This window comes from Oncorhynchus nerka, linkage group LG6 (genome assembly GCF_034236695.1).
Source record: "Oncorhynchus nerka isolate Pitt River linkage group LG6, Oner_Uvic_2.0, whole genome shotgun sequence".
Classification (NCBI taxonomy): domain Eukaryota; kingdom Metazoa; phylum Chordata; class Actinopteri; order Salmoniformes; family Salmonidae; genus Oncorhynchus; species Oncorhynchus nerka.
In genome coordinates this window covers 48364341-48389822 of record NC_088401.1, presented here as the reverse complement: position 1 = coordinate 48389822, position 25482 = coordinate 48364341, and the positions used below count along the sequence as shown (strand labels likewise).

Below are 25482 nucleotides of genomic sequence, written 5' to 3'. Positions count from 1 at the left end.
ATGATTCCAATCCAAGACTAAAATGCATGCAAGTAGATAGACTGTGAGCAAAATGGTTAGATACAGTTTGTATGAAGGAGAGCATATGGGGAAGAATTGGCTACTGCTAGTAAATGATGTGTGTATCTGCATTGTGCTGAGTATACAGCATATCTGTGGTGTCCGAGCAAAAGTCGTTTTTGGCCTAAATGGATTTCCATTTAGGCCAACTGTATTTTTTTCCAGATATCCAGACACTGTTATTTGGCATTCCAGATTGAACGGGTTCTGTGTAGTACACCGATGAGCCAGCATAAGACGCTGTTGCAATTCACACGCCCGCTAGCTATCTCCGCAGTAGAGCCTTGTAGCTCGTACGAGGAGGAGTGTGTTTGATTCTTGCAATTGCAAGCCTCAATGGCGGATAGAGCGGGATAGCGGTTTTGCGGACAATAACATATCGGTACTTCTCTATTTGTGGCGTGACTTGGTCCGCCGTATTTTCCCGTGCATCCTACGGAAGAGGGGACTCCGGTGCATGCAGCAAAGTTGCGGTAGTTGAGGTTTAAATCTGTCACTTATTTTAGGCCGATTTAACCTGGCTAACTGGCTGGCTAGCTAACGTTAGCTAAGTGCATCGGAGTTCCCAACAGAAATATATGCGAAGGAAGTTGTTCCTGCAATTCACAGTGGCTAAATAAATATGGGAGACTCTCTTGAACTGATTGGGAAGCGACTTCTGCTGCTCCTCAACGATGGCAGGTCCGCAGCCGGATCCGAAGTGGAACAGGCCGCCTGGACTCGTGACTGGCTCCGGGGGACCGTCCGGGCGGTCAGCGTCATAGGGTTGGCCAGCCCAGGGGTAGAGGTGAGCGGAGGAGAGGCGACAACAACAACAGCAGCAGCTACGGGGCTGACGGTCAGTGTTTTCATGTGAATAAAAACTACCGTTAGCTAGCTAACAAGCTAAACACATAATTTAACTAGCTAGCTACGTATTTAACGAAACTGAAAAGAGAAAGCATACAAATAATTCATGGTCCGTTGTTTATGTTTAAGTTATGTGATCCAACTAACACATTGTGAATAGCGAAAGCTAGCCAATCGTGCCGCTGTGTTGCGTTTGCCAGATAGCCACTGTCTCCGTAATTTAGCCCGGGGATTTTGGGCCTTCGACATATTTTTAACTTAGTTAGCTTGCTAGCCAACTTTAGCGTAGTCTCCAGAATGAAATTCATGTGCAATAGGCATCGCCTCATTAAAATGTGAACTTCGGTGTATTAGATTTGTTAGCCTCAAATGACTGAATGTAGATATGGATGGTGATACAGCTAACGTTAGGCCTACATAGTTAGGTGTAATTTGTTGCGTGCATTATCTTCAACGTCATGATACCAAGTGCATATTTTTCACAAGTCATTTTTCGTAATTGCGTGACCCCTTATGTGTTCCTATCATTTCACTGATCAATGTGGATGATGTAGCTAGAAGATTATGCGGTCGAGAGTATAAATACATCTGAAAAAGCTGTCTGACTTGATGATGCATCCTATGATTGATTACAAGGCATGCCATCCATAACTATAATTACAGAGGATAAATGATGTCGGATGTCTTTTTTTGGTTGTTGTACCAAAGCAATGGTCAAATCCAGATTTTTAGAAAGGGACAGGTGTTGGTTGGAGTAGTTTATTCAGCTATCAAGGAAGTCTCCAGAACCATTTGTGGGAAATAGGCTTTTAAACTAGTGCCGATAGTAACTACAGACACCGCTCGGTCCTCTCCACTCCTGTTCTTGTTTCTCTTGGGAGGAGATATGTTACTGTATGTAAATATGTCTGTATGATTTTGCTTTTGCATGGACTATGTGTTGATCATCATAATGTCTATATGCAATGTCTTATGTGCAGATTATCTGGTCTTGGTAGGAGGGCATTCTTCAAAGCACAGCACTTGTTTCTCCTCTCACAGAACCATACAGTTCAAATTCACAAGGCTGTCCAAGTTGGGCTTGTATGCTGAGTGAGTCAGCAAGTTTCACATTTAAAATGGACTTCTGCTGACAAATATATCTTGCCCCTGCCTTGAGACCTAGAGTAGAGCATTAGCCCATATAAATGCAATCCATTGTCACACTGAGTATGTTTACATGCACACTAATAATTTGATATTAAACTGATTATGGCATTAGTCATGTTAACACCTTACTCTGCTTATCTTAATCGGTGTACTAAGGTCATAATCGAAGTAAGCATACTCCGATTAAACCACCTGGTGTTCTGCGCAATCTTTAGAATAAGTAGGGCATTTAAATGCCTTGATCCAAGTTACCATGGAGTATTTGCTCAGCACGTGCTAGCACAAGCAGCGCAAGCTTCCTTCTTTTGCACGAGTGATGTGAGTTCAGATAAACTCAAAGTATTTATCTTAGAAATAGTTTTGACATACAAACAATGTTTTTGAACTCAATCAAATAGTCTTCACAAAAATAACATGGTCTGTGGTAGAATGTTTATTTGAATGGTGATTTTCTGCATTTATCAAAGTCAGATCAAGTAGCCTGATAACCTCTCCCTCAATATCAACAAAACGAAAGAGCTTCTTGTGGACTACAGGAGACCGAAGAGGTAGCGTGCCCCCATCCTCATCGACCATGGCTGCAGTGGATCGGTTAAAAAAGCTTCAAGTTCCACATCCCTCAGGACCTGAAATGGTCTTGCCACACCAACATTGTGGTGAAGAAGGTGCAACAGAGTTTCTACAACTTTAAATGGCTCAAATTCAGCATGCTTCCCATCCGGAACAGTTCGTGGATAAATTGTGCCAGTGTTTTTGGTCTTAGGCAAGTTTTTGGGGGGGCTGTTCTTGCGCAGCATTTTTTTTTTCACGAGGCAAGCCGACATCTTTTAATAAATTTTTTATTTCACCTTTATTTAACCTGGTAGGCCAGTTAAAAACAAGTTCTCATATACAACTGCGACCTGGCCAAGATAAAGCAAAGCAGTGCAACACAAACAACAACACAGAGTTAAACATGTAATAAACAAACGTACAGTAAAAAACACACTAGAAAAAATCTGTATACAGTGTGTGCAATTGAGGTAAGATTAGGGAGGTAAGGCAATAAATAACCCGTAGTGGTGAAGTAATTACAATTTAGCAATTAAACACTGGAGCGATAGATGTGCAGCAGATGAATGTGCAAGTAGAGATACTGGGGTGCAAAGGAGCAAATGTTTTTTTTTTTTATATATTTGCAATATGGGGATGAGGTAGTTGGATGGGCTATTTACAGATGGGCTATGTACAGGTACAGTGATCTGTGAGCTGCTCTGACAGCTCATGCTTAAAGTTAGTGAGGGAAATACGAGTCTCCAGCTTCAGTGATTTTTGCAATTCGTTCCTGTCATTGGCAGCAGAGAACTGGAAGGAAAGGCGGCCAACGTAGGAATTGGCTTTTGGGGTGACCAGTAAAATATACCTGCATGGAGGGTGGGTGCTGGGATAAGGTGGCGCTTTACCTAGCGAAGACTTATAGATGACCTGGAGCCAGTGGGTTTGGTGACGAATATGAAGCGAGGGCCAGCCAACGAGAGCATACAGGTCGCAGTGGTGGGTAGTATATGGTGCTTACGCCCCTTTCGTCTGGGATTGGTTGACAGTAGGGATTCTTCAATGAGGTGTTTGTTCTCATTCAAGAGAGACGACTTGTTTTCATGCATATTTTTTTATTTGCGAAATACTGCACCAAACATCTTAGTTAGGTGTAAAATTGCGCGACTACGGTCTCCTCTGGAAAAACATCAAAATTAATGGCAGATTTCTTGCGTTGTCTTAGATTAATTATGACTTTTGAAGAAGTGTATTCTGGCTATATCGTCTCAAGTTGGACAAAGTACTATTGCTTATTTTTTCTAGTTTCTCAATTGAAGGTCTTGCGAGCACACTCGTTCGTTCGTGTTCGCCTGGCCAAGTTCAGCTAGGCGCCAGCTGAACCAAAGTATGCTGACGCCTTAAAACCCTCGCAAAGTTCAACAGATGCACCATTGAGAGCATTCTGTTGGGCTGCATCACCGCCAGGTATGGCAACTGCTCCGCCCTCAACCACATGGCTCTGCAGAGGGTGTTGTCGACAAAACATCACCGGGGCCACGCTGCCTGCCCTCCAGGACATTGACTACACCCGGTGTCTAAGGCCAAGAAGATCATCAAGGACCTCAGTCACCCGAGCCCTCGACTGTTCACTCGGCTGCCATCCAACAGACAGAGACCGTACGGGTGCATCAAAGCCAAGACCAAGAGACTAAACACTTTCTATTACCAGGCCATCAGACAGCTGAACAGCCATCACTAGCTGTCCACCAGGCAACACACACACACACACAACACACACACCTCATGAACACACACATGCAGCCAACGCTGCGGTCCCATGTTATAGAGACATTGAACCACTGGTCGCTTAACGTTTCACACTGTGTATTTTAAATAATGTGTTCCTGACAGTCTGTTCTAATATTTCTGTTACTGTACATTTGTATTTTAGTTTCTGTTTATACACACCGCTTATTTATTTATACTGGATTTGTGATATAGCTCACTAATATACAGTGGGGCAAAAAAGTATTTAGTCAGCCACCAATTGTACAAGTTCTCCCACTTAAAAATATGAGAGGCCTGTAATTTTCATCATAGGTACACTTCAACAATGACAGACAAAATGAGAAAAAAAATCCAGAAAATCACATTGTAGGATTTTTAATGAATTTATTTGCAAATTATGGTGGAAAATAAGTATTTGGTCACCTACAAACAAGCAAGATTTCTGGCTCTCACAGATCTGTAACTTCTTTAAGAGGCTCCTCTGTCCTCCACTCGTTACCTGTATTAATGGCACCTGTTTGAACTTGTTATCAGTATAAAAGACACCTGTCCACAAGCTCAAACAGTCACACTCCAAACTCCACTATGGCCAAGACCAAAGAGCTGTCAAAGGACACCAGAAACAAAATTGTAGACCTGCACCAGGCTGGGAAGACTGAATCTGCAATAGGTAAGCAGCTTGGTTTGAATAAATCAACTGTGGGAGCAATTATTAGGAAATGGAAGACATACTGATAATCTCCCTCGATCTGGGGCTCCACGTAAGATCTCACCCCGTGGGGTCAAAATGATCACAAGAACGGTGAGCAAAAATCCCAGAACCACACGGGGGGACCTAGTGAATGACCTGCAGAGAGCTGGGACCAAAGTAACAAAGCCTACCATCAGTAACACACTACGCTGGCAGGGACTGAAATCCTGCAGTGCCAGACGTGTCCCCCTGCTTAAGCCAGTACATGTCCAGGCCTTTCTGAAGTTTGCTGGAGAGCATTTGGATGATCCAGAAGAAGATTGGTAGAATATCATATGGTCAGATGAAACCAAAATATAACTTTTTGGTAAAAACTCAACTCGTTGTGTTTGGAGGACAAAGAATGCTGAGTTGCATCCAAAGAACACCATACCTACTGTGAAGCATGGGGTGGAAACATCATGCTTTGGGGCTGTTTTTCTGCAAAGGGACCAGGACGACTGATCTGTGTAAAGGAAAGAATGAATGGGGCCATGTATTGTGAGATTTTGAGTGAAAACCTCCTTCCATCAGCAAGGGCATTGAAGATTAAATGTGGCTGGGTCTTTCAGCATAACATTGATCCCAAACACACCACCCGGGCAAGAGAAGGAGTGGCTTCGTAAGAAGCATTTCAAGGTCCTGGAGTGGCCTAAGCCAGTCTCCAGATCTCAACCCCATAGAACATCTTTGGAGGGAGTTGAAAGTCTGTGTTGCCCAGCTTCAGCCCCAAAACATCACTACTCTAGAGGAGATCTGCTTTGAGGAATGTGCCAAAATACCAGCAACAGTGTGTGAAGACCTTGTGAAGACTTTTTGAAGAAACCGTTTGACCTCTCATTGCCAACAAAGGGTATATAACAAAGTATTGAGAAACGTTTGTTATTGACCAAATACTTATTTTCCACCATAATTTGCAAATACATTCATTAAAAATCCTACAATGTGATGTTTTATGACCCCCCTCATTTTGTCTGTCATAGTTGAAGTGTACCTATGATGAAAATTACAGGCCTCTCATCTTCAGGGGGAAAACTTGCACAATTGGTGGCTGACTAAATACTTTTTTTGCCCCACTGTATCTACTGGTGTACATTTTTTAGTTTGGCTTGTGTAAATTCGCCTTGTGTACATACACAGTTCAGTCGGAAAGTATTCAGATCCCTTGACTTTTTTTCACGTTTTGTTAATAAAATGATTTGCTCATCAATCTACACACAATACCCCATAATGACTAAGTGAAAACAGGTTTTTAGAATTAAAATAAAAACAGAAATGCCTTATTTGCCTAACTATTCAGACCCTTTGCTATGAGACTTGAATTTGAGCTCAGGTGCATCCTGTTTCCATTGATCATCCTTGAGATGTTTCTACAACTTCATTGGAGTCCTCCTGTGGTAAATTCAATTGATTGGACATGGTTTGGCAAGGCACACACCTGCCTATATAACATCCCACAGTTGACAGTGCATGTCAGAGCAAATATCAAGCAATGAGGTTGAAGGAATTGTCCGTAGAGCTCCGAGATAGGATTGTGTCGAGGCACAGTTCTGGAGTCTTAGTGGTTTGGAACCACTAAGACTCTTCCTAGATAGAGCTGGCTGCCCGGCCAAACTGAGCAATCAGGGGAGAAGGGCCTTTTGTCAGGGAGGTGACCAAGAACCCGATGGGCACTCTGTGGAGATGGGAGAACCTTCCAGAAGGACAACCATCTCTGCCGCACTAAGGTGAACGGAGCAAAGTGCAGAGAGATCCTTGATGAAAACATGCTCCAGAGCGCTCAGGACCTCCGACTGGGGGGGCGAAGCTTCACCTTCCAACAGGACAACGACCCTAAGCACATATCCACTCCTGCGGTGTCTTGGCTTCAGGACAAGTCTCTGAATGTCCTTGAGTGGCCCAGCCAAAGCCCGGACGGGAACCCGATCGAACATCTCTGGAGAGACCTGAAAATAGCTCCACATCCAACCTGACAGAGCTTGAGAGCATCTGCAGAGATACAGTACCAGTCACAAGTTTGGACACCAACTCATTCCAGGGTTTTTATTTGGACTATTTTCTAAATTTGTACAATACTAGTGAAGACATCAACTATGAAATAACACAAATGGAATCATGTAGTAACCAAAAAAGTGTTACATTTTGATTTGTTTGAGATTCTTCAAAGTAGCCACCCTTTGCCTTGATGACAGTTTTGCACACTCTTGGCGTTCTCTCAACCTGCTTTGAGGTAGTCACCTGAAATCTCATTTAACAGGTGTGCCTTGTTAATTTGTGGAATTTCTTTCCTTGATGCGTTTGATCCAATCAGTTGTGTTGTGACAAGGTGGGGGTGGTATACAGAAGATAGACCAAGTTCATATTATGACAAGAACAGCTAAAATAAGCAAAGATAAATGACAGGCCTTCATTATTTTACGATATGAAGGTCAGTCAATCTGGAAAATGCCAAGGACTTTGAATGTTTCTTCAAGTGCAGTCGCTAAAACCATCAAGGGCTATGATGAAACTGGCTCTCATGAGAACCGCCACAGGAAAGGAAGACCCAGAGTTACCTCTTCTGCAGAGGATAAGTTCATTAGTTAACTGTACCAAACATTGCAGCCAAAATAAATGCTTCACATAGTTCAAGTAACAGACACATCTCAACATCAACTGTTCAGAGGACACTGCGTGAATCAAGCCTTTATGGTCGAATTGCTGTAAAGAAACCACTACTAAAGGGCAGCAATAAGAAGAGACTTGCTCTTGTTTCTTGGCCCAAGCAATGGGCGTTAGCCCGGTGGAAATCTGTCCTTTGGTCTGTGTCCAAATTTGAGATTTTTAGTTCCAAACGCTGTGTCTTTGTGAGATGCAGAGTAGGTGAACGGATGATCTCCGCATGTGTGGTTCCCACCGGGAAGCATGGAGGTGTGATGGTGCTTTGCTGGTGACACTGTTTGGGATTTATTTAGAATTCAAGGCACACTTAACCAGCATGGCTACCACAGCATTCTGCAGCGATACAACATCCCATCTGGTTTGGGCTTAGTGGAACTATCATTTGTTTTGAGACAGAACAATGACCCTAAACTAACCTTCAGGGTGTGTAAGTCCAGATTTGACCAAGGAGAGTGATGGATTGCTTTATCATATGACCTGGGCTCCACAATCACCTGACCTCAACCCAAGATGGTTTGGGATGAGTTGGACCGCAGAGTGAAGGAAAAGCAGCCAACAAGTGCTCAGCATATGTGGGAACTCCTTCAAGAATGTTGGAAAAGCATTCCTCTTGAAGCTGGTTGAGAGAATGCCAGTTGTGTGCAAAGCTGTCATGAAGGCAATGGGTGGCTACTTTTGAAGAATCTAAAATATATTTTGATTTGTTAACCTTTTTTAGTTGTTGGTTACTACATGATTCCAAATGTGTTATTTCGTAGTGTTGATGTCTTCACTATTCTACACTGTAGAAAATAGTACAAATAAAGAAACTCGCTGACTTGTTGTGTCCAAACTTAATTTTTCTAACTTATTTTTTAAAATACATTTGACCCCCCCAAGTTACTATCTTGTCTCATCGCTACAACTCCCGTATGGCTCGGGAGAGACGAAGGTCGAAAGCCATGCGTCCTCCGAAACCCAACCAACCCGCACTGCTTCTTTAACACAGCGCGCATCCAACCCGGAAGCCAGCCGCACCAATGTTTTTGAGGAAACACTGTGCACCTGGCGACCTGGTTAAGTGTGCACTGCGCCCGGCCCACCACAGGAGTTGCTGGTGCGCGATGAGACAAGGATATCCCTACTGGCCAAACCCTCACTAACCCGGACGACGCTAGGCCAATTGTGCATCGCCCCATGGACCTCCCGGTCGTGGCTGGCTGCGACAGAGCCTGGGCTCAAACGCAGAGTCTCTGGTGGCACAGCTAGCACTGCGATGCAGCACCGTAGACCACTGCACCACCTGGGAGGCTCTGTGTCAACTTTTGACTGGTTCTGTATAAATTTGCAAAAATGTCTAAACCCCTGTTTTTGCTTTGTCATTATGGGGTATTGTGTGTAGACGAGGGGGGGAAAAACAATTGAATCCATTTTAGAATAAGGCTCTAATGTTACAAAATGTGGAAAGAGTCGGGGTCTGAATACTTTCCAAATGCACTATATATAGATTGCATCTTGATACTGCTACAGTGCTATTTGGGTTGTTCATTCTTGATTACTTGCTGTTTTGTTTTTTTACAATATTTTTCTTTACATTTACATTGTTTGACTTGACTGCATTGTCAGGTGCTAGTAACATAAGCATTTCGCTGCACTGCTATAACGCCGCTATACGCAACCAATACACTTTGATTTGATTTCAGGTGTGTCCATGTAAACAGAATTATTAGAGAATTGTTCTTGCAAAGCATCTAAATGTTTAAATCAAACTATATTAGTCTGACTATTCACAGTCGCATTGTGTGAATTTAACCATACTCACTGTAATCCTCATCAATAATGTTGCACTAGGCTACTTATTGACAATGAGGGGTAAATGAGAAAGTGAGACCGTTTTTGAATTGTCTTGCCTATTTCTAATAATTGACTGCTCTTCCCGAGAGAGATGGCGCCTTGCCCAGACTTTGAGGAGTAGACGTGCTGTGTTTGAGTCATTAGTACTGCCCGGGCTCTGCTGACTGTGTATGATCCTAACAAGGCCTGTCCTGCTGACTCTGTCCGTGGCTGCTCTTCTCCCATCAGTCCAATGTTGTCAGTGTTTTGTCTTACCTCTGTTCTTTTGAAAATATACTCCTAACATGACACTGAGTTAATATAGCTAGTTTTACATAAATGACACCGCTCTTCCATCCCCCCTGTCCTGCAGGTGTTTGTGGAGTTTGAGGACTGTGCGTGGCGCAGGCGGTCCTGGGTACAGGTGTACGGGGAGGAGGTGAGAGCTGTACTGGTCGAGTCCTCCATCGTCTGGGCTAACCGCAGCAGCGACCCCAACCAGAACCACCCTGCAGCTGGAGGAGCCCCTGGGATAGCCTGGCCTGCCCTGGTGAGTAGCCACCTCTGGCTTAGGGTTTACCAAATAATGTTTGGACTGTAACACTGAGCCACGCCAGGGGTTTTCAATCCTCTCCTCTCTGACCCTGCAGAAGTTTCACAATTTTGTTGTAGCCCTGAACTACCTCCCCTGATTCATCAATTGAAGGACTTGATGTGTTGACAAATGTAATCAGGTGTGATAGTTAAAATACATGGAACCACAGCTAAGCAACTAATCTGAACCAGTTGCCAACAGCATGCTGGGAGGTCACCTACAAACACATCTATTGGGGGAGACTATTAGGTCATGGGCTGTAAAATGGGGTTAAAGTCCTGGTAGCAAGTAATGGACCATAACAGATATTTATGTAGTTGGTGCTGTATATTAACTAATATACATTGGTTCCGAAGTGGCATTGTTTCCCGAAGTAAGAGCTGATTTGGAGAACCTCAAACCTAACTTTTAGAACAACATAGTATAATAACGATTGATGTTTTCTTGGGGTGCTCTTAAGCTACTATTATATGCGTGTCTGGCATGGAGAAATAGGTACTACACTCTCCTTTTAAGGTTAGTTCAGAGGGTGCATGTATGATGTATGTGACTCTCCTCTCACACTCCCTGAGGCACACCTGCATCTTGAAGTGAGGCCAGGCCAGCTTGTGGAAATGCAATTGTCCCAGCAAGGGATGTCTGGAGGACCTGTTACCGTTACATAAGAAGAACACACGCAGCAACCTGCTGCTCCTCTCAGTAGAAAAACAGCTCAACGGGCTCCCTCATGCTTTGCCAGAGGATAAGATTAGAGATCATTCTCCAGCCACTCCACCAATTAACAGAGGCGGCAGAGTAGCCTAGTGGTTAGAGCGTTGGACTAGTAAACGAAAGGTTGCACGATCGAATCCCCGAGCCGACGAGGCAACAATCTGTTGTTCTGCCCCTGAACAGTTAACCCGCTGTTCCTAGGGAATAGAGAATTTGTTATTAACTGACTTGCCTAGTTAATTAAAGGTGGGGGGGGGGGGGTAATAAAAATGCTTGACTACATAATATCATTCAGAGTTAGTGGTTCTTTTCCTAACGATGTTCCTCTTCGACCCGCTAGGCGTTCCGGTCTCTAGTGGACCGTGTGGGTTTGGGTTCCCTGGTCCCTGTGGAATTCTTCGGGAACCGAACCCTCGACTTCCTCCCTGACGGGAATTCACTCCAGAGATTTGAGGTGGGTTTACTCAAGGTTGTGTGTGTGTCAACTTTCATTTGAAGTGTGTATGTGTGGTATCACTCTGTGAATTTTGTCTTGCTCTGTAGGTAGAGAAAGACGTGGGACACTCTCTCCTGCTGGAGCAGCCATCTCTGCAGGCTGCGGTGTCCAGCTGGCACAGTGACTTTGAGCTGCAGGAGATCCTCAGGAAGGGTGAGTCTTTGTTAGACTTATCTCTGGAATGAATGGAAACCTATTGTGCTGTGTACTTTGACTTTCCTCCTGCCTTTTCATTGCTCACCCATGTTTTCCTACACTGCAGTTCTCAATACTGGCCTTCTCAAACCTCTTCTCTTACCGTCATCTCTTCTCTCTTACCGTGCGCTACTCCACGGGTCTTTGAGCCCTGTCCTGTTGGTTGTGTTGTCTCTCCAGGCTCCTACACAATCCAGGGCAGGAGGGTTCAGGTTTACCAGTGTGAGTTTGACGAGCATTGGGCCCTGGGCCTGGTCTCTCGGCACGACCCCAACTCGCACATCATGGAGATCACCATGGACCAGGTACACACACACACACACACTGCCTGGATGTGCCTTTCATAGTACCTTTTTAGATGTTAGGTAATATGGCGGAGGTATTGACAGCTGTTAGCTAAGTGTTATTATTGTGTTCTAGGGAGAGGAGACCCAGGTGGTGGATCCTCGGGTAATGCATGTAATACTAGCTGAAGATCACTTTGATGAGGTAAGTTGGATAAAGTATGCACTCCTATTCCTCCCTCCCTTGCTTTTTTCCCCAAAATGCTTTTGTTGGTCGACTTGTTTGAGTTTGCATTTTCCTCATCCTTTTTACATGGCTCCTTCCTCTCCGCGGTCAGAACGGGAGGAATGCTCGGCGGAGGAAGGAGAGCGATGGCGTGAAGGGCGAGAGCGGCCGTAGACGGAGGACATCGTCGGAAGGCGAGGAGGACGTGACTCTGAAGCGTTTTAAGGGGGCGGGAGAGGGAGCAGCGGAGGGACAGAACGGGAGCGGCTCCACCAAGGGGATGGTGACGTGGGGTGAGGAGGTAGCAACCGGAGGAGAAGACGGAGTGGGTGGAGGAGGCAGAGTGAACAGCACTACCAACAATAACAGCAGTTCATCTGAAGTCACACAAGGTCACGCCACCCCGAACAGCATTTCCTCCCACATGGACCAATCAAAAGCTCCGCCGCGGTACCCCAAGGAAAACGGACGCTCCCTCTCCACACAGGACAGACAGGGGTCTGCTGACTCGACCACTACAGTCACCCCCACCCCACCCCCCCTCAAACCAGCCCCCTCCCCATTCTCCAACACTTCCTTCCCCTCTCTGGGCCAGATGCCCAGCCTGGTTCCTGGAGCTCCGGCCTCCAAGCCTTCCCCAGCAGCCCTGATCACAGAGAGCGAGGAGCCATCCCAGTCTACCTACCCCAAGACGGCTGCCCTGGTGTCCCCCGGCCCGGTGACCATCTCGTCCCCATCGCAGGGCAGTGCCCCCAGCGTGGCCCTCGCTGCTCCCCTGTGCTTCAGCCCCAAACTAACCGCCTGGACAGGACCACCCAACCAGACGGAGGTGAATTAGTAACACTTAACGTGACTTTACTCTTAACCTGTGTAGTAACACTGTAATTACTAACTATAATTGTTTTCACTAATATGCTATTTCCTTATCCTGCTTCTTTAGGGCTCTAAGCCCATTCTGGCTGCGGCTGGGTTCCGGCTGCCTCAGTCCAAGCCTGCTGGTGCTTCTGTGTTCGGAGAGGTAAGCTCCCAGACCAACGGTTCCTCCAACACAGCGTCAGTCTCCCAGGACACCCCCGGACCCTTCGGCTTTTCCTTCAGAGGCGCCAAGAACAACGAAGCCCAACCGCAGCAGCAAGACCAGAACTTATTCTTCCAGTGTATGAGTCAGAAGACTGGCCAGAACCCTGGTGGTTCTAATCAGAACCAGACTTCAGGCCTGGGTCAGAGCCAGGCTAAAGACACCAACTACTTCACAGCAGTGTCAGAGAGCTTGAGTAGTAAGGAGCCTCCTAGCCTGTTCAAGCCCTCCGCCTCCACAGAGGGACTCAAAAAGACTGTTCTAGCCCCCGCTTCAACTGGCCTGTTTGGCTCAGCTACAGCTCATCTCAAAGAGCAGTCCAAAGTGCCTGAGACCCAGCCGGCAGGCAACGGAGTGCTCAACAAGCCTTTCGGAGGGGACAAGCTCTCGTCTTCCTTCAGCGGCGGCTCTGGGGGGATGAGGAGCTCTGTTCTGGGAATGGCTGCGATCGGCACCCCCCTGGCTCCGGCTTCTGGATCTCTGGGTGGTGCTAACAGGAGTGGCACTAACGGTGGCGCGGTGGGTGGCTTCAGCACCAAGACAGACAGCCACCAGAACCTGTTCCTCCAGGGCTCCAAGGAGCCTTCCAACCCCTTCCTGGCCTATGGGGAGAAGCTCTCCCACAGCCCCTTTAGTGGCAAACCATCCCCTCTGGAGCCTGAGACCCTGGGCCCTGCCACCGCCTCGGAGAGCAAACCCAACCTATTTACAATGTCCGAGCCGCCCAAGGGCATCCTGTCTTCCCCCTTCGCCTCCCTCTCAGGCGCCGCTGCCTCCAGTTCTTCCTCCCCAGCCCCAGGACCTGCCTTCATACAGAGGCCCCAGTCTGATGCCCCCTCCAAGCCCAGGGAGGGCGCCTCCACAGGGGAACAGGGCTCCTCAGCTGAGTGTGGGTCTCTGGATGACCGGCCCAGCTCCACCTCGGGCTACCCCATGTTTGGGAGCGCTGTCCCTGGGGGGAGTGGTGAGGATGCGCCAATGCCATTTGACCAGGGCCAGGCCCAGAAGTTTGCCCTGGAGGAGCGAGGCCAGGTATCTAAACGTGACTCTGACTCCAGCGATAACAGCGACCTGTCAGACCTGAGTGAGACTGAGGAGGGGCTGGAGCGAGGGCAGGTCCCCGGGGGCCTCCCGGGGCCTGTCAAGGAGGGAGCCATGCTACTGCAGAAGGGTAAAGGCCCCGGGGTAGCCAAGAGCCGGCCACGCAACAAGCCCTTCAAAGGTAAGACCTGGAGCCTCGGGATAGGGCTCTGATAATAAAGTATTCCTACAGTACGTCAATGCGTTTCCTAATCATTGGTAACATTTTATTCGTCAATGTTGAGGCAAGTTAGATTGTGGTCAGGGTCATGAAACATTAGCAAGATTGATGGTAAAGAAAAGTTGCTGACCAACTCTTCCCTAATGATTCCATTATCCTTTCCTACACTCTTTGATGAATAGGTTGTCATTGCGTTGTTTTGTATCGCTTCATATCCTAATTATAACTCTTCGGTCTTTCCTTTTTCTCCAGTGGGCCAGTCAGTGCTGAAGGACGTGACTAAGGTGCGTCGTCTGAAGCAATCAGGAGAGTCGTTCCTGCAGGACGGCTCCTGTATCAACGTGGCGCCCCACCTCCACAAGTGTCGCGAGTGTCGCATGGAGCGCTACAGGAAGTACCGGGAGCAGGAGCCTGACGACGACGACCCCAACGTGGCCTGCCGCTTCTTCCACTTTCGCAGGTACCGTCTGTGTGCTTGTCTGTGTACCAAAGACTGTGTGTTCTTCCCGCGTGTGTGCGTGTCCAAGCACTGTGTGTGTGTGAGAAATGGCGATGGTGTGTATCCTCTTACAAGGAATGCGAAGACGAATATTGGTCATTTCATCAACCTTAATTAGAATCCAACATGTTCTACTCTTATACGCGTCCTCCACTACTCTGTCCTCCAACCTCTGACCTTTGCCTCCTAACCAGGCTGGCGTTCACGCGTAAGGGCATCCTGCGTGTGGAGGGCTTCCTGAGCCCCCAGCAGAGCGATGCCATGGCCATGGGGCTGTGGCTTCCCTCGCCGTCCGTACAGGAGGGCCTGGACCTGGACACCTCAAAGTACATCCTGGCCAACGTGGGAGACCAGTTCTGTCAGCTCGTCATGTCTGAGAAGGAGGCCATGATGATGGTCGAGCCTCACCGTGAGTGCTCTTAGTCTGCGTCCAAAATGGCACCCTGTTCCCTTAATAGTGCAATACTTTTGACCCGGGCCCAATCTGTCTGTGTCCTACAGAGAAAGTGGCGTGGAAGCGGGCGGTGCGCGGCGTCAGGGAGATGTGTGATGTGTGCGAGACCACTCTCTTCAACATCCACTGGGTCTGCAGGAAGTGTGGCTTCGGGGTGTGTCTGGACTGCTACCGGCAACGGAGGAACCGCCCTCTGGAGGGTGAGAGTCATAGAATCCAGAGAACATACAGAATGTGTGAGATTCAACTAGGGTGGAAAAATTCTGGTCACTTTCCCGAAATTCTCCGGTTTTCCAGATATCCTGGATGGAAGATTCCTGGAATTCCAAGGGAATAAGCAGCAAATCTGAGAGTAGTCCAACTAGGATTTCTGAAATACTGGGGAACGTTGGGGGAAGTTACCGGAATTTTGCCACCATAGACTCAACACACAGGGACGGGCTGGGGTAACATTGAGTGGTCTTTCAGTGATGTTTGTTTTGGTTTTGAAGTAGTAAAGATATATAGCTGCTGCTAAATTGTTAAGAAAGAATCTGTATAAGATGTACTTTCTTGTCCATTAACTTACAGGGAATGGACATTTTTGTATTTATGAACAACCCAACCCCCACTGTATACCCAGAGTGGCTGGAAGCAATGGGTCAGCTGCAGTGCAGAGCCCCTTATAAATGACCCTTCCTGTTTTTGTCTCTCAGAGGTGGACGAGGGGCCTGATGACGAGGTGTTCTCCTGGTTGAAGTGTGTCAAAGGCCAGAGACACGAGCCCCAGAGCCTCATGCCCACACAGATCATACCTGGAACAGGTAACATGGAGCAGGATACCTGTAGAAGTCTAGGGCCCAAATGGACCCCTAAGCACTTGTGGATGTCAGAGAGGATTTGACAGTTGTAAGCAATATGGTAACAGCTCCACCTTGCCCTCTGATAGGCTAAGTAGAAGTTTCACCACATTCCTTATACCAATCAAATCCTCATATAGGATTGGGCCTAGAACTGGGGCCTGGAGTCTTTCCTGCTCATGTCACATGGTCTGGACAAACTCCCAGCCCTAACTATACCATCCAATTATTATGTTGTGTATTTCCATAAGAGTTGTCCCATATTGACATTTCAGTCTCTCTCCCTCAGCTCTCTATAACATAGGGGATATGGTGCACTCAGCCCGGGGCAAATGGGGCATCAAGGCAAATTGCCCCTGCACCAGCCGGCACCACAGGCCCCTAGTGCGCCATAGTGCCCCCAACGGCATCTCACAGGTACTGCACCACCCCTTTTTTTAATGTCAAACCAAGATCAATATTTTACATTTCTACCATCCACATATGGTTTTCACTTGTTTTACATATTGCTTGTCAAGGGCTTCATTAGAATGCAGTAAAATGTTCCCTATTGTTGTCCCAGCAGTCTGCAGTGTCCTCCAGCATAGGGAGCAGTGGTAGTGGACCAATCACGGGTGGTGGGGGGCCAGCGGGTTCAACCACTCCTAAACCCGAGGGGGGGGAGACAACAGTGGTCAAAACACAGCCTACATCCAGCACAACGTCATCCGAGGCGGCAGGAGGAGGGGTTGATACTAACTCCACCAACAGTACCAGTGCCCCCCCTAACTCTGCCCAGACCACCACCCCCAAGGACCCCCGCCCTTCCACAGTTGAGGGCAACTCCACCGCCCTGCACTGGCTGGCAGACCTGGCCACTCAGAAAGCCAAGGTGGAGGACACTAAAGGTGAGGACTAAAGGTCTCTTTCACTTCATCTTGTCTCAATCCTAACTCATATTCTCAATGATACTCTCTAAATGTATCGTACATGTGTTTAGATTTGACCATCTCTAACCATCGTCTCCTCTCCACACCTCTAGACTCTGGGTTGCTGCGCTCGGCGATGGGCCGGGACACGCGTTCTCCCTTCGGACTTGACTCGTTCAGCGCCCTGTCCAAGCCTTCGTCCTCCTCCTCTTCCTCCTCCAGTCCTAAACTGTTCAACAGCCTGCTGCTGGGCTCCAGCAACACCCAGCCCAAACCAGAGGGCTCCAGCCTCCGAGACCTGCTCAACTCTGGCCCCGGGAGGCTCCCACAGGCCCCCGGAGACACTGGAATACCCTTCCCCTCAGTCTTCTCCACCTCAGCCGCTGTGAGTGTCTTTCAGCTTTCCTCAGTTAGCTAGGAGAATTCAGATAATTTCAGAATGCTCAAATGTAGAATGTCAGAGTGCCCAGATATGGATCCTTCCATAATGCCTACATATGTCATTATGTCATTACATTACAGGGGACCATTCCAGAATTCTTAGATTCTACACAGTTCTAGGTTGTATCCCAAATGACATCGTTCCCTATATAGTGCACTGCTTTTGATCAGAGCCCTATGGGAGCCCTAGACTGCAGGTCTAACCCCTCCTCCCTCTCTCAGGGGGACAAGATGAAGGGCAGCCTGCCTAACTTCCTGGACCATATCATCGCCTCGGTGGTGGAGACCAAGAAGGCGGAAGGCCGTCGTACGGGCGAGGGGGGCAGCGAGCTGGGCGGGGTGGGCCGCAGGGAGGGGGTGATGGGCCTCAGCGTGCTGGACCCCCACACCTCCCACTCCTGGCTCTGTGACGGACGCCTGCTCTGCCTGCAGGATCCCTCCAACACCAACAACTGGAAGATCTTCAGAGAGTGCTGGAAACAGGGCCAGGTGAGAGAGACCTCTCTGTGGGGTAGAAAGGCGATAAATACTTTTTTTTTAAATACAGATTTTTATAAAAAAATATGTGCCCACCAAGAGTAGTTCTAAGGCGGTGTGAGTAAAATGGTGGTGTGGAAGATGGAAATGGACTGAGAGAGTATTTGGGGATGAAGTTTGGAAGAGGAAGATGTGTAATGTGAGAGATGAGGTGATGATGATTCTGTTTGAACTCTTTCCTTCCTCTCTCCAGCCGGTGCTGGTGTCTGGTATCCATAAGCGTCTGAAGGGGGGTCTGTGGCGACCTGAGGCCTTCAGTGAGGAGTTTGGGGACCAGGATGTTGACCTGGTCAACTGTCGGAACTGTGCCATCATTTCTGACGTCAAGGTCCGTGACTTCTGGGACGGCTTCCAGGTCATCTCCAGTAAGTAACGGGATCGTTCATTCATCCATTTATTTGTTCTTTCATTCGTTCATCTCGCCTTATCTCTCTCTTCCCAGAGCGTCTGAAGGGTAGTGATGGTCAGCCCATGGTTCTGAAGCTGAAGGACTGGCCTCCCGGAGAAGACTTCAGAGACATGATGCCTACACGCTTTGATGATCTGATGGAGAACCTGCCCCTCCCAGAGTACACGAAGCGAGACGGCCGTCTGAACCTGGCCTCCCGCCTGCCCAACTTCTTTGTCAGGCCAGACCTGGGGCCTAAGATGTACAATGCCTACGGTGAGAGAGAAGGAGAATATGCAAGATTAGTAATGAGCCCATTTACTCTTTTAAAGGGATATCAGTCTCTGATCTCTGTCTCTATTTCCTCCTTTTATATTCTCTTTTTACACCTCTTCCCTCTTGATACTTTCCATGCTTCCTTCTATTACATCTTTTTCACCCCCCCCCTTTCTCTGACACCTTCCATCTCTCTCTCCGTCCCTCCCACTCTCAGGTCTGATCGAGACCGAAGACCGGAGTGTTGGCACTACCAACCTGCATCTGGACGTGTCTGATGCCGTCAACGTCATGGTGTACGTGGGCATTCCCGAGGGAGAGGGGGAACACGTCAAGGGTGAGTAGGACCGACACACACTCTTGCACAGTGAAGCAGAACTTAATACACACACACACTCACCTCACAGCAACACTGACTCGCACAGCTGACTCATTCCAGCGTTGATGTACATCCCACTCAACCACGTGTCAAACACAAGGCCCGTGACACATTTCAATCCGGCACGCACAATGATTTGGGTTTTTAATTCATTTTGGCCCGTTTCCATTCCGTCTGCGCTGCACTACAAGTCCCAGCAAGCACGGCCATTGGCAGTGCATTGCCACACACATCCACCCACGAGCCAGCCAGTGTGCTGTATCATATTACATTTGCAGCAGCCCAACTGTTTTCCTTAATGGCAATGACCGAAAATAAAAAAATGTTGGAGGCTAAATGTTGATACCAAGATTCGGTTCCAACTGGTCATTGCTGTACTACAGGAAATGTCATTTTTGTTGTCAAAATTATAAGGTAAAGGATTTACATGCTAATATAAATTTGTACTAAAGGACACAAGGCCTATAAATTAATCAACAGTTGAGTCATCTTCTTTATGAAATTACACCGTCTGACTTCATCGTCAATTGCGCTGCTTTACATGTCTGATTTATAGCGTGTAGGGGAGGGAAAGTACACAGACACATACATGCCAAAAGTCCCAGGCTACTAAAATGTAGCCCGGCTTTGTTTTTTTTTTTAAGCTTGACAATGAATAACCAACAAACTTGCAACAAAACACCATGCAAAGGGGAAACATGTAGGCCTATTACAGCAACATTTGAGCAGTAGCCTGCAATACATTTCATGTGCAATATACAGCGATGCCTCTATCAACCGCACTGGTGATCCATGCAGCGCGAAACATTTCAAACGTGTTTTAAGTGTAAATGTTACAACAACCTAGTGAACCGACCTTTTGTTATTTGCAGTTAAAAAAAAAAACGTTTGGTTAGGGTCGCAGCATATTATGCATATCTGCAAGCATAGCAGCAAAGGTTAGACAAATATTATTTCTTTAGTTTTATTTGTTAAAATGTTATACAGCATCCTATGTAAGTTAAGTGGTCATTATAAAAGGGTATATTTAAAATATAAATAAAACAATTGCCAGTTTGGGTCGCAGTTGTATGCAGTTGATGGTCTGGGCCCGCGAATTCCTTGACTTTTTTCAATATGGCCCGTGCGGTAATTGAGTTTGACACCCCTGCACTAAACAATGTAACCTTCAGCACGGCTAGCAATTAGCACAAGTGTGTATTGGCATGGTAGCAATTACAAGTGTCCATTTAGCACTGAGTGGTATGTTTCAGTAATGCACTACGCACACTGACATTACCACTTTCCTCCAGCAACACTCATAAAAGATTCATAGTTTTTTTTGTGAGGTAAATAAAAGATGGTCCTTGGATCTTTGTCCTTGAACAGACATGTTTTCAATTCCATTGACTGCTGCACGGTATTTTTCAGCAGTTTTATTATGACAGGTTAAAACACCTTACATCTAAAGCAGCATTTCCCAAACTCTGACCTCGGGACCCCAAGGGGTGCATGTTTTAGGTTGTTGCCCTAACACTACACAGCGGATTTAAATTATCAAAGCTTGATGATTAGTTGATTATTTGAATTGGCTGTGCCGTGCTAGGGCAAAAACCAAAACATGCACCTCTTTGGGTGCCGAGGACAGAAATTGGGGAAACCCTGGTCTAAAGAGTATATATAAAATTAAAAAAAAACATTGCAAAATCTTTCAAAAAACATGTTAACTGTTAAACCACATGGGCTCCGAAATGGCCCGCTCATGTACAATTGGATTTGAAAGGCGCTCCAAAGTTTCCTATAGGAAAGTCTATAGGTTCACACAAAGATCAAACGCCCACTACTGTCCCATTCAGCATTTCCAGTTCCTGGAAACTAAGGACAGGAAGCCATTCCTCAGCATTGAGACAGAATAATGGTGTAAATGTTCCATTTAAGCCTGTCTTCAGTCACTCCTATAGACTTTCCTAGGTTTCCCACTTTATTCATCCCAACTTGGGACATTGTTATTTCAACACTAGCATCATTAATGATTAGAAGGACTAGATGAGGAACAACGACATACACATCATACATGCATATTAAGGCACCTGCACCTTAGTAGAGACCCATTAAAAAAAAAATAGAAAAAAGGTAAGAAATGCTGTTTTCTGTCCTACTCTGGTGAAACAAGCCCAACGAGGCTAACCCAGCCCCCCTCCCCATGCATCAATGGACAGGACCCTGGTAAGGCCCTTTAATGGGTCTCACGTGTTGATTGTGGTCAAATTTCTCATTCACAGAGACGGATATCGCTGGATGTAAAGGTCTGTGCATTTTTATAACATCACCTCCTTAGCATGCCTTTTTTTCTTGACTAACTTCTCCCTTCTCTCTTTCTCCCACTCCCCCATCCTCATGTCCTCTCCCTGTGCGGTTGGGGCCAGAACACTACTGTGGCTCATCTGTCTGTTTGTGGTTTATTTGTGGTCTGAGTGGAGTCTGCCTGCGGTCTTCCCTCCAGTGTAGAGCTGACCTTCAGTAATGCTCTGATAGTCAGTCAGCCAAATTCTGTTTTTTAAAACCTTTTAACACAACTTTTATGCTGTTTTTATTTTCATGCTGTTAGATGTTAGTAAGTCTTTCCTTGCATTACATCTTCTGTTATCTGGGACAACTGGTGTTCTGGCCTTGACTGTTGGGGAAGGCCAGATGTATGAAGGTGTAGGTACTGTCTGTATCCTTGCACAGGTTCACTGACTCTCAAGGAGAGAAAAGAGCAGCAACTTGCTAGCTGACCATCTTTGGAGTCACATTCCCCCCTGACTGATATCTCTTCATAGAGGAGAGATGCGGGGGGAGAGATTATAAAATAAACACACATCACCATGACAAGCATATGTAGCTGTACCGGACTCTATGCCTAACAGAGATCAAAGTCAGAGCAATTGAACACACTCACACACTCTCTCTTCCACGCAGGCAACTTGATCTATGGCAATCTGGATAATTTGTCCAATTGACTGGAATTTGAATAAAACATGTAGCTCTGTTAGTGTTGTTTAGTCCTGTTTATCACTAGCCACCTAAATGTTTGCTTGATTAGTAAATGATGAGCAACTCTGATTGCATCCCAAATGGTACCCATTTTGACAAAAGTAGTGTATTGCAGAAGGAATAGGGTGCCATTTGGAACCTCTGTGTTGTGGTTGAACCCACAGCTGCCACTGGCCAACAATGATGTCATAACAGGGAGATTCCATTTCCCCCTGCCAGCCGAGCGCCCCTCTGATTGTGGATGACTGATGATGAATCAGCACTTCACCTAGGCTTGTGTCTCAAATGACACCCTATTCCTCCTGTTCCTCCTGTAATGTGCTAATTTTGACTAGGGGCCACAAGGTTATGGTCAGAAGATGGTGTACTGCATAGGGGAATAGGTAAAGGGTGTCGTTTGAGATGGCGCCTCGTGATTCCGACGTAGTGAATGAATTGTAGTGTTTTCCCTCCTGTGTCTACAACTGTAGGATGTGAAGGTGTGCGGTACTTCTGTGCTTTGTGATGTTTAGTGTTGCACTTCTTCTTTCCTACATCATTCCCTTTGAACATGGACTCTGTCAGTGACTGACCGATGCCGGAGTTTGCTCATCCCTGTCTCTCTCTCTGTGTGGTCCCGCAGAGGTGATGAGCACCATCGAGGAGGGTGACGTAGACGAGATGACCAAGAGGAGGGTGTACGAGGCCAAGGAGAAGCCCGGGGCACTGTGGCACATCTACGCCGCCAAAGACGCAGAGAAGATCCGGGAGCTGCTCCGCAAGGTCAGGGTTCACCATCACCACATTCCTTGAAATGTCAATATGCACATTAATTTTCTTTCAATGCATTATTTCAGGAAAGAATCTAAAATGGTGGCTGGACTTCTTTAGTTCTACTGTTCCCATGATAAAATCAGTCTCAAATGGCACCCTATTACCTATACAGGTGTGCTACGTTTGGGCCAATAGGGCTCTGATGAAAAGTAATGCACTATATAGGTATTAGGGTGCCATTTTGGATGTAGACATTGTCTCTCTGATATACCATACCATGTTACTATGATTTACCATATCTTCTTATCCTTTGACTGTGGTAGGTGGGTGAGGAGCAGGGCCAGGAGAACCCTCCGGACCACGACCCTATCCATGACCAGAGCTGGTACCTGGACGGGGTGCTACGCAGGAGGCTGTACGAGGAGTACGGCGTGCAGGGCTGGGCCATCGTACAGTTCCTGGGAGATGCTGTCTTCATCCCCGCCGGGGCTCCCCACCAGGTACTAGGGGAAACACTGGACGTACCAGTCGAGGTTTAGAATGAGACTTTTTGTGTTGTTTAATGGTTACATAGGGGCATAGCGTACCCTTATGTTATCCCTTTTTAGCTATATGATGTCTACTCTTGCTTTTCTTTTCACACATTCTGTCTCGCCAACTCGCACTCTCAAACACACAAATCACACACTCGCCTCTTTCTCCTCTCTCATGTGCCCCCAAGGTGCATAACCTGTACAGCTGTATCAAGGTGGCAGAGGACTTTGTGTCCCCTGAGCATGTGAAGCACTGTTTCAGACTGACCCAGGAGTTCAGACACCTATCCACCACACACTCCAACCACGAGGACAAGCTGCAGGTACACTTCGGTCGCCTCCCAAATGGCACCCTATTCACTATGTAGTGCACTAGTTTTGACTCTGGTCAAAAGTAGAGCACTTATAACTGACTCCACTATAGTATAGGCCAATTATTTGAGAGAACGAATGAAGGATTGAGTCGATTGATCAATCAGCTAAAACAATCGGTAACATATTGTGGTACAATTGCAATTCTGACGGGAATTTTTATCTCTGTTCTCTAGGTGAAGAACATCATCTACCATGCTGTAAAGGACGCTGTGGGAACACTGAGGGCCCACGAACCCAAGCTAGCACGCTCTTAGTGCCCGCTAAACACACACACACAAGCTGCAGTTATAGAGTAGAGGTCTGTGTGCAGAGAGAGGCACGGTGATGTGCTCACAACTCTCTTATTTTGTGTGGGGGGGGGGGTCTATAGTCAGCGCTTGGATGAAGGCAGTACTACATCATCGCTGTTACACGACATGCTCTACACGTCTTAGTTGTTTTCCAATTCACTTCTGATTAACTCTGTATTTAAGGTCAGTGTGTCCTGTTTGTGTGTGTGGAAGAGGAGAGCATGTGATGTGAGGTGGTTCAGCATCTGTGTAGCGTCTGACTAGATGTGAGCACTGGGCTATGTTTCCTTTTGCGACAACCAGTGATATTATTATTCTTCCTTAGAAGAGAGGGTTCACTTGTTTTTAGATATGTTTTGTTGTTGAAGTTTTAATCTTTAGTGGTGGAATTGAGACTTGTGCAAGTAACAAGCATCGAAGTGAACTAGACCAAAGTTTTTTTGATTTTTAGTTGTCTTATTTTTAATTAAAAGCAAGGACTTCTTAAACATGTTTTCTTTTATACACCGGAGGATAATTCAGAGTATTGGCTTTTTGAATGCTTGACAGAGAGTGGCTTAGAGAAATATCTCCATTTATTTGGTCATCTTTGTTGTCCCAAGGTTTGCATGGATGAACTGCAGACTTCAAAACGTTGTAAAAGAATCACGATTCCAACTGAACAGGAACTACTGGCCGTTAACAGTGTATCAATATATATGTTGATGATCTTAGCAGTCTGTTTGATTTTTCAAAATAAAGTTCACAACAAATAAAATGTACTGGTCATTTCAGGTGATTTATACAACTTTATTGTGTGTCATTGGACTCAATTGTTGAACAACTGTTACATGTCTTCACATTGTAACGTGTATGTATCAGGTGCTAAAGATTATGTAAACAATATGTCCATATAACGCACCAGCATGATTTAGTTCATTAAAAAAAACGTTTTTGCAGTTCCACTCCATGTTTTGGATGGATTTTTATGCATGCTGCAGCAGTGGCTTAGATCGCTAGACCACCCTAGGCCACTACCCAGTGTTCTTATGCCTCCTGACTCACCTGCATGAGTCTAAATTTGAAAGTGATAATAGCAATAAGGCAGGCAGGCTCTTATATCCTTCCAATGAAGTCTAGAGAACCAGCCACTACTTAATGGCAAATCCTGTGTATTCACATGCTAGTTATAGGTTGTGGTACTACTTCAATTACCAAACCCCAAACGGCTGTTGTATTACATAATGCCATAGAACTATCTTGTGCAAAGATTATTGCACACAATACCCTGCCATATTTTTTACGAGGGAATGAATGAAGACAGACTTGTGGCAGTTGCCTACAGCAGGCCAACCCTGTTCCTGGAGAGCTACCCACCCCTGTAGGTTTTTGCTCCAACCCCAGT

The 25482-nt window shown here is 46.5% G+C and overlaps 1 protein-coding gene and 1 long non-coding RNA gene across 4 annotated transcripts; one reads left to right on the top strand and one right to left on the bottom strand.

Moving 5' to 3' along the window:
- The first annotated feature begins 332 nt into the window (after positions 1-332).
- On the top strand, positions 333-24855 carry LOC115130508 (lysine-specific demethylase 3B-like). Of its 3 annotated transcripts, none has more exons than XM_029661715.2 (24): positions 333-898; positions 9939-10115; positions 11212-11325; positions 11415-11520; positions 11743-11867; positions 11983-12051; positions 12185-12901; positions 13013-14372; positions 14664-14871; positions 15105-15319; positions 15412-15564; positions 16060-16167; positions 16493-16620; positions 16769-17090; positions 17225-17496; positions 17775-18041; positions 18283-18454; positions 18532-18753; positions 18971-19090; positions 21394-21417; positions 22770-22909; positions 23224-23400; positions 23622-23756; positions 23982-24855. In XM_029661715.2, the coding sequence occupies exons 1-24, from the start codon at positions 683-685 to the stop codon at positions 24060-24062; spliced, it is 5628 nt and encodes a 1875-aa protein (XP_029517575.2). In that variant the 5' UTR covers positions 333-682; the 3' UTR covers positions 24063-24855. The 3 variants fall into 3 exon arrangements, with proteins under 3 accessions (XP_029517575.2, XP_029517573.2, XP_029517576.2); XM_029661713.2 differs by having other exon boundaries at positions 16766-17090; XM_029661716.2 differs by lacking the exon at positions 21394-21417 and having other exon boundaries at positions 16766-17090.
- LOC135572190 (uncharacterized) lies at positions 20533-23282 on the bottom strand. Its single transcript, XR_010464101.1, has 2 exons — positions 23195-23282; positions 20533-22934 (listed from the first exon to the last, which is right to left on the bottom strand). It is a non-coding gene; the product is annotated as an uncharacterized LOC135572190 (long non-coding RNA).
- Positions 24856-25482: the final 627 nt, after the last annotated feature.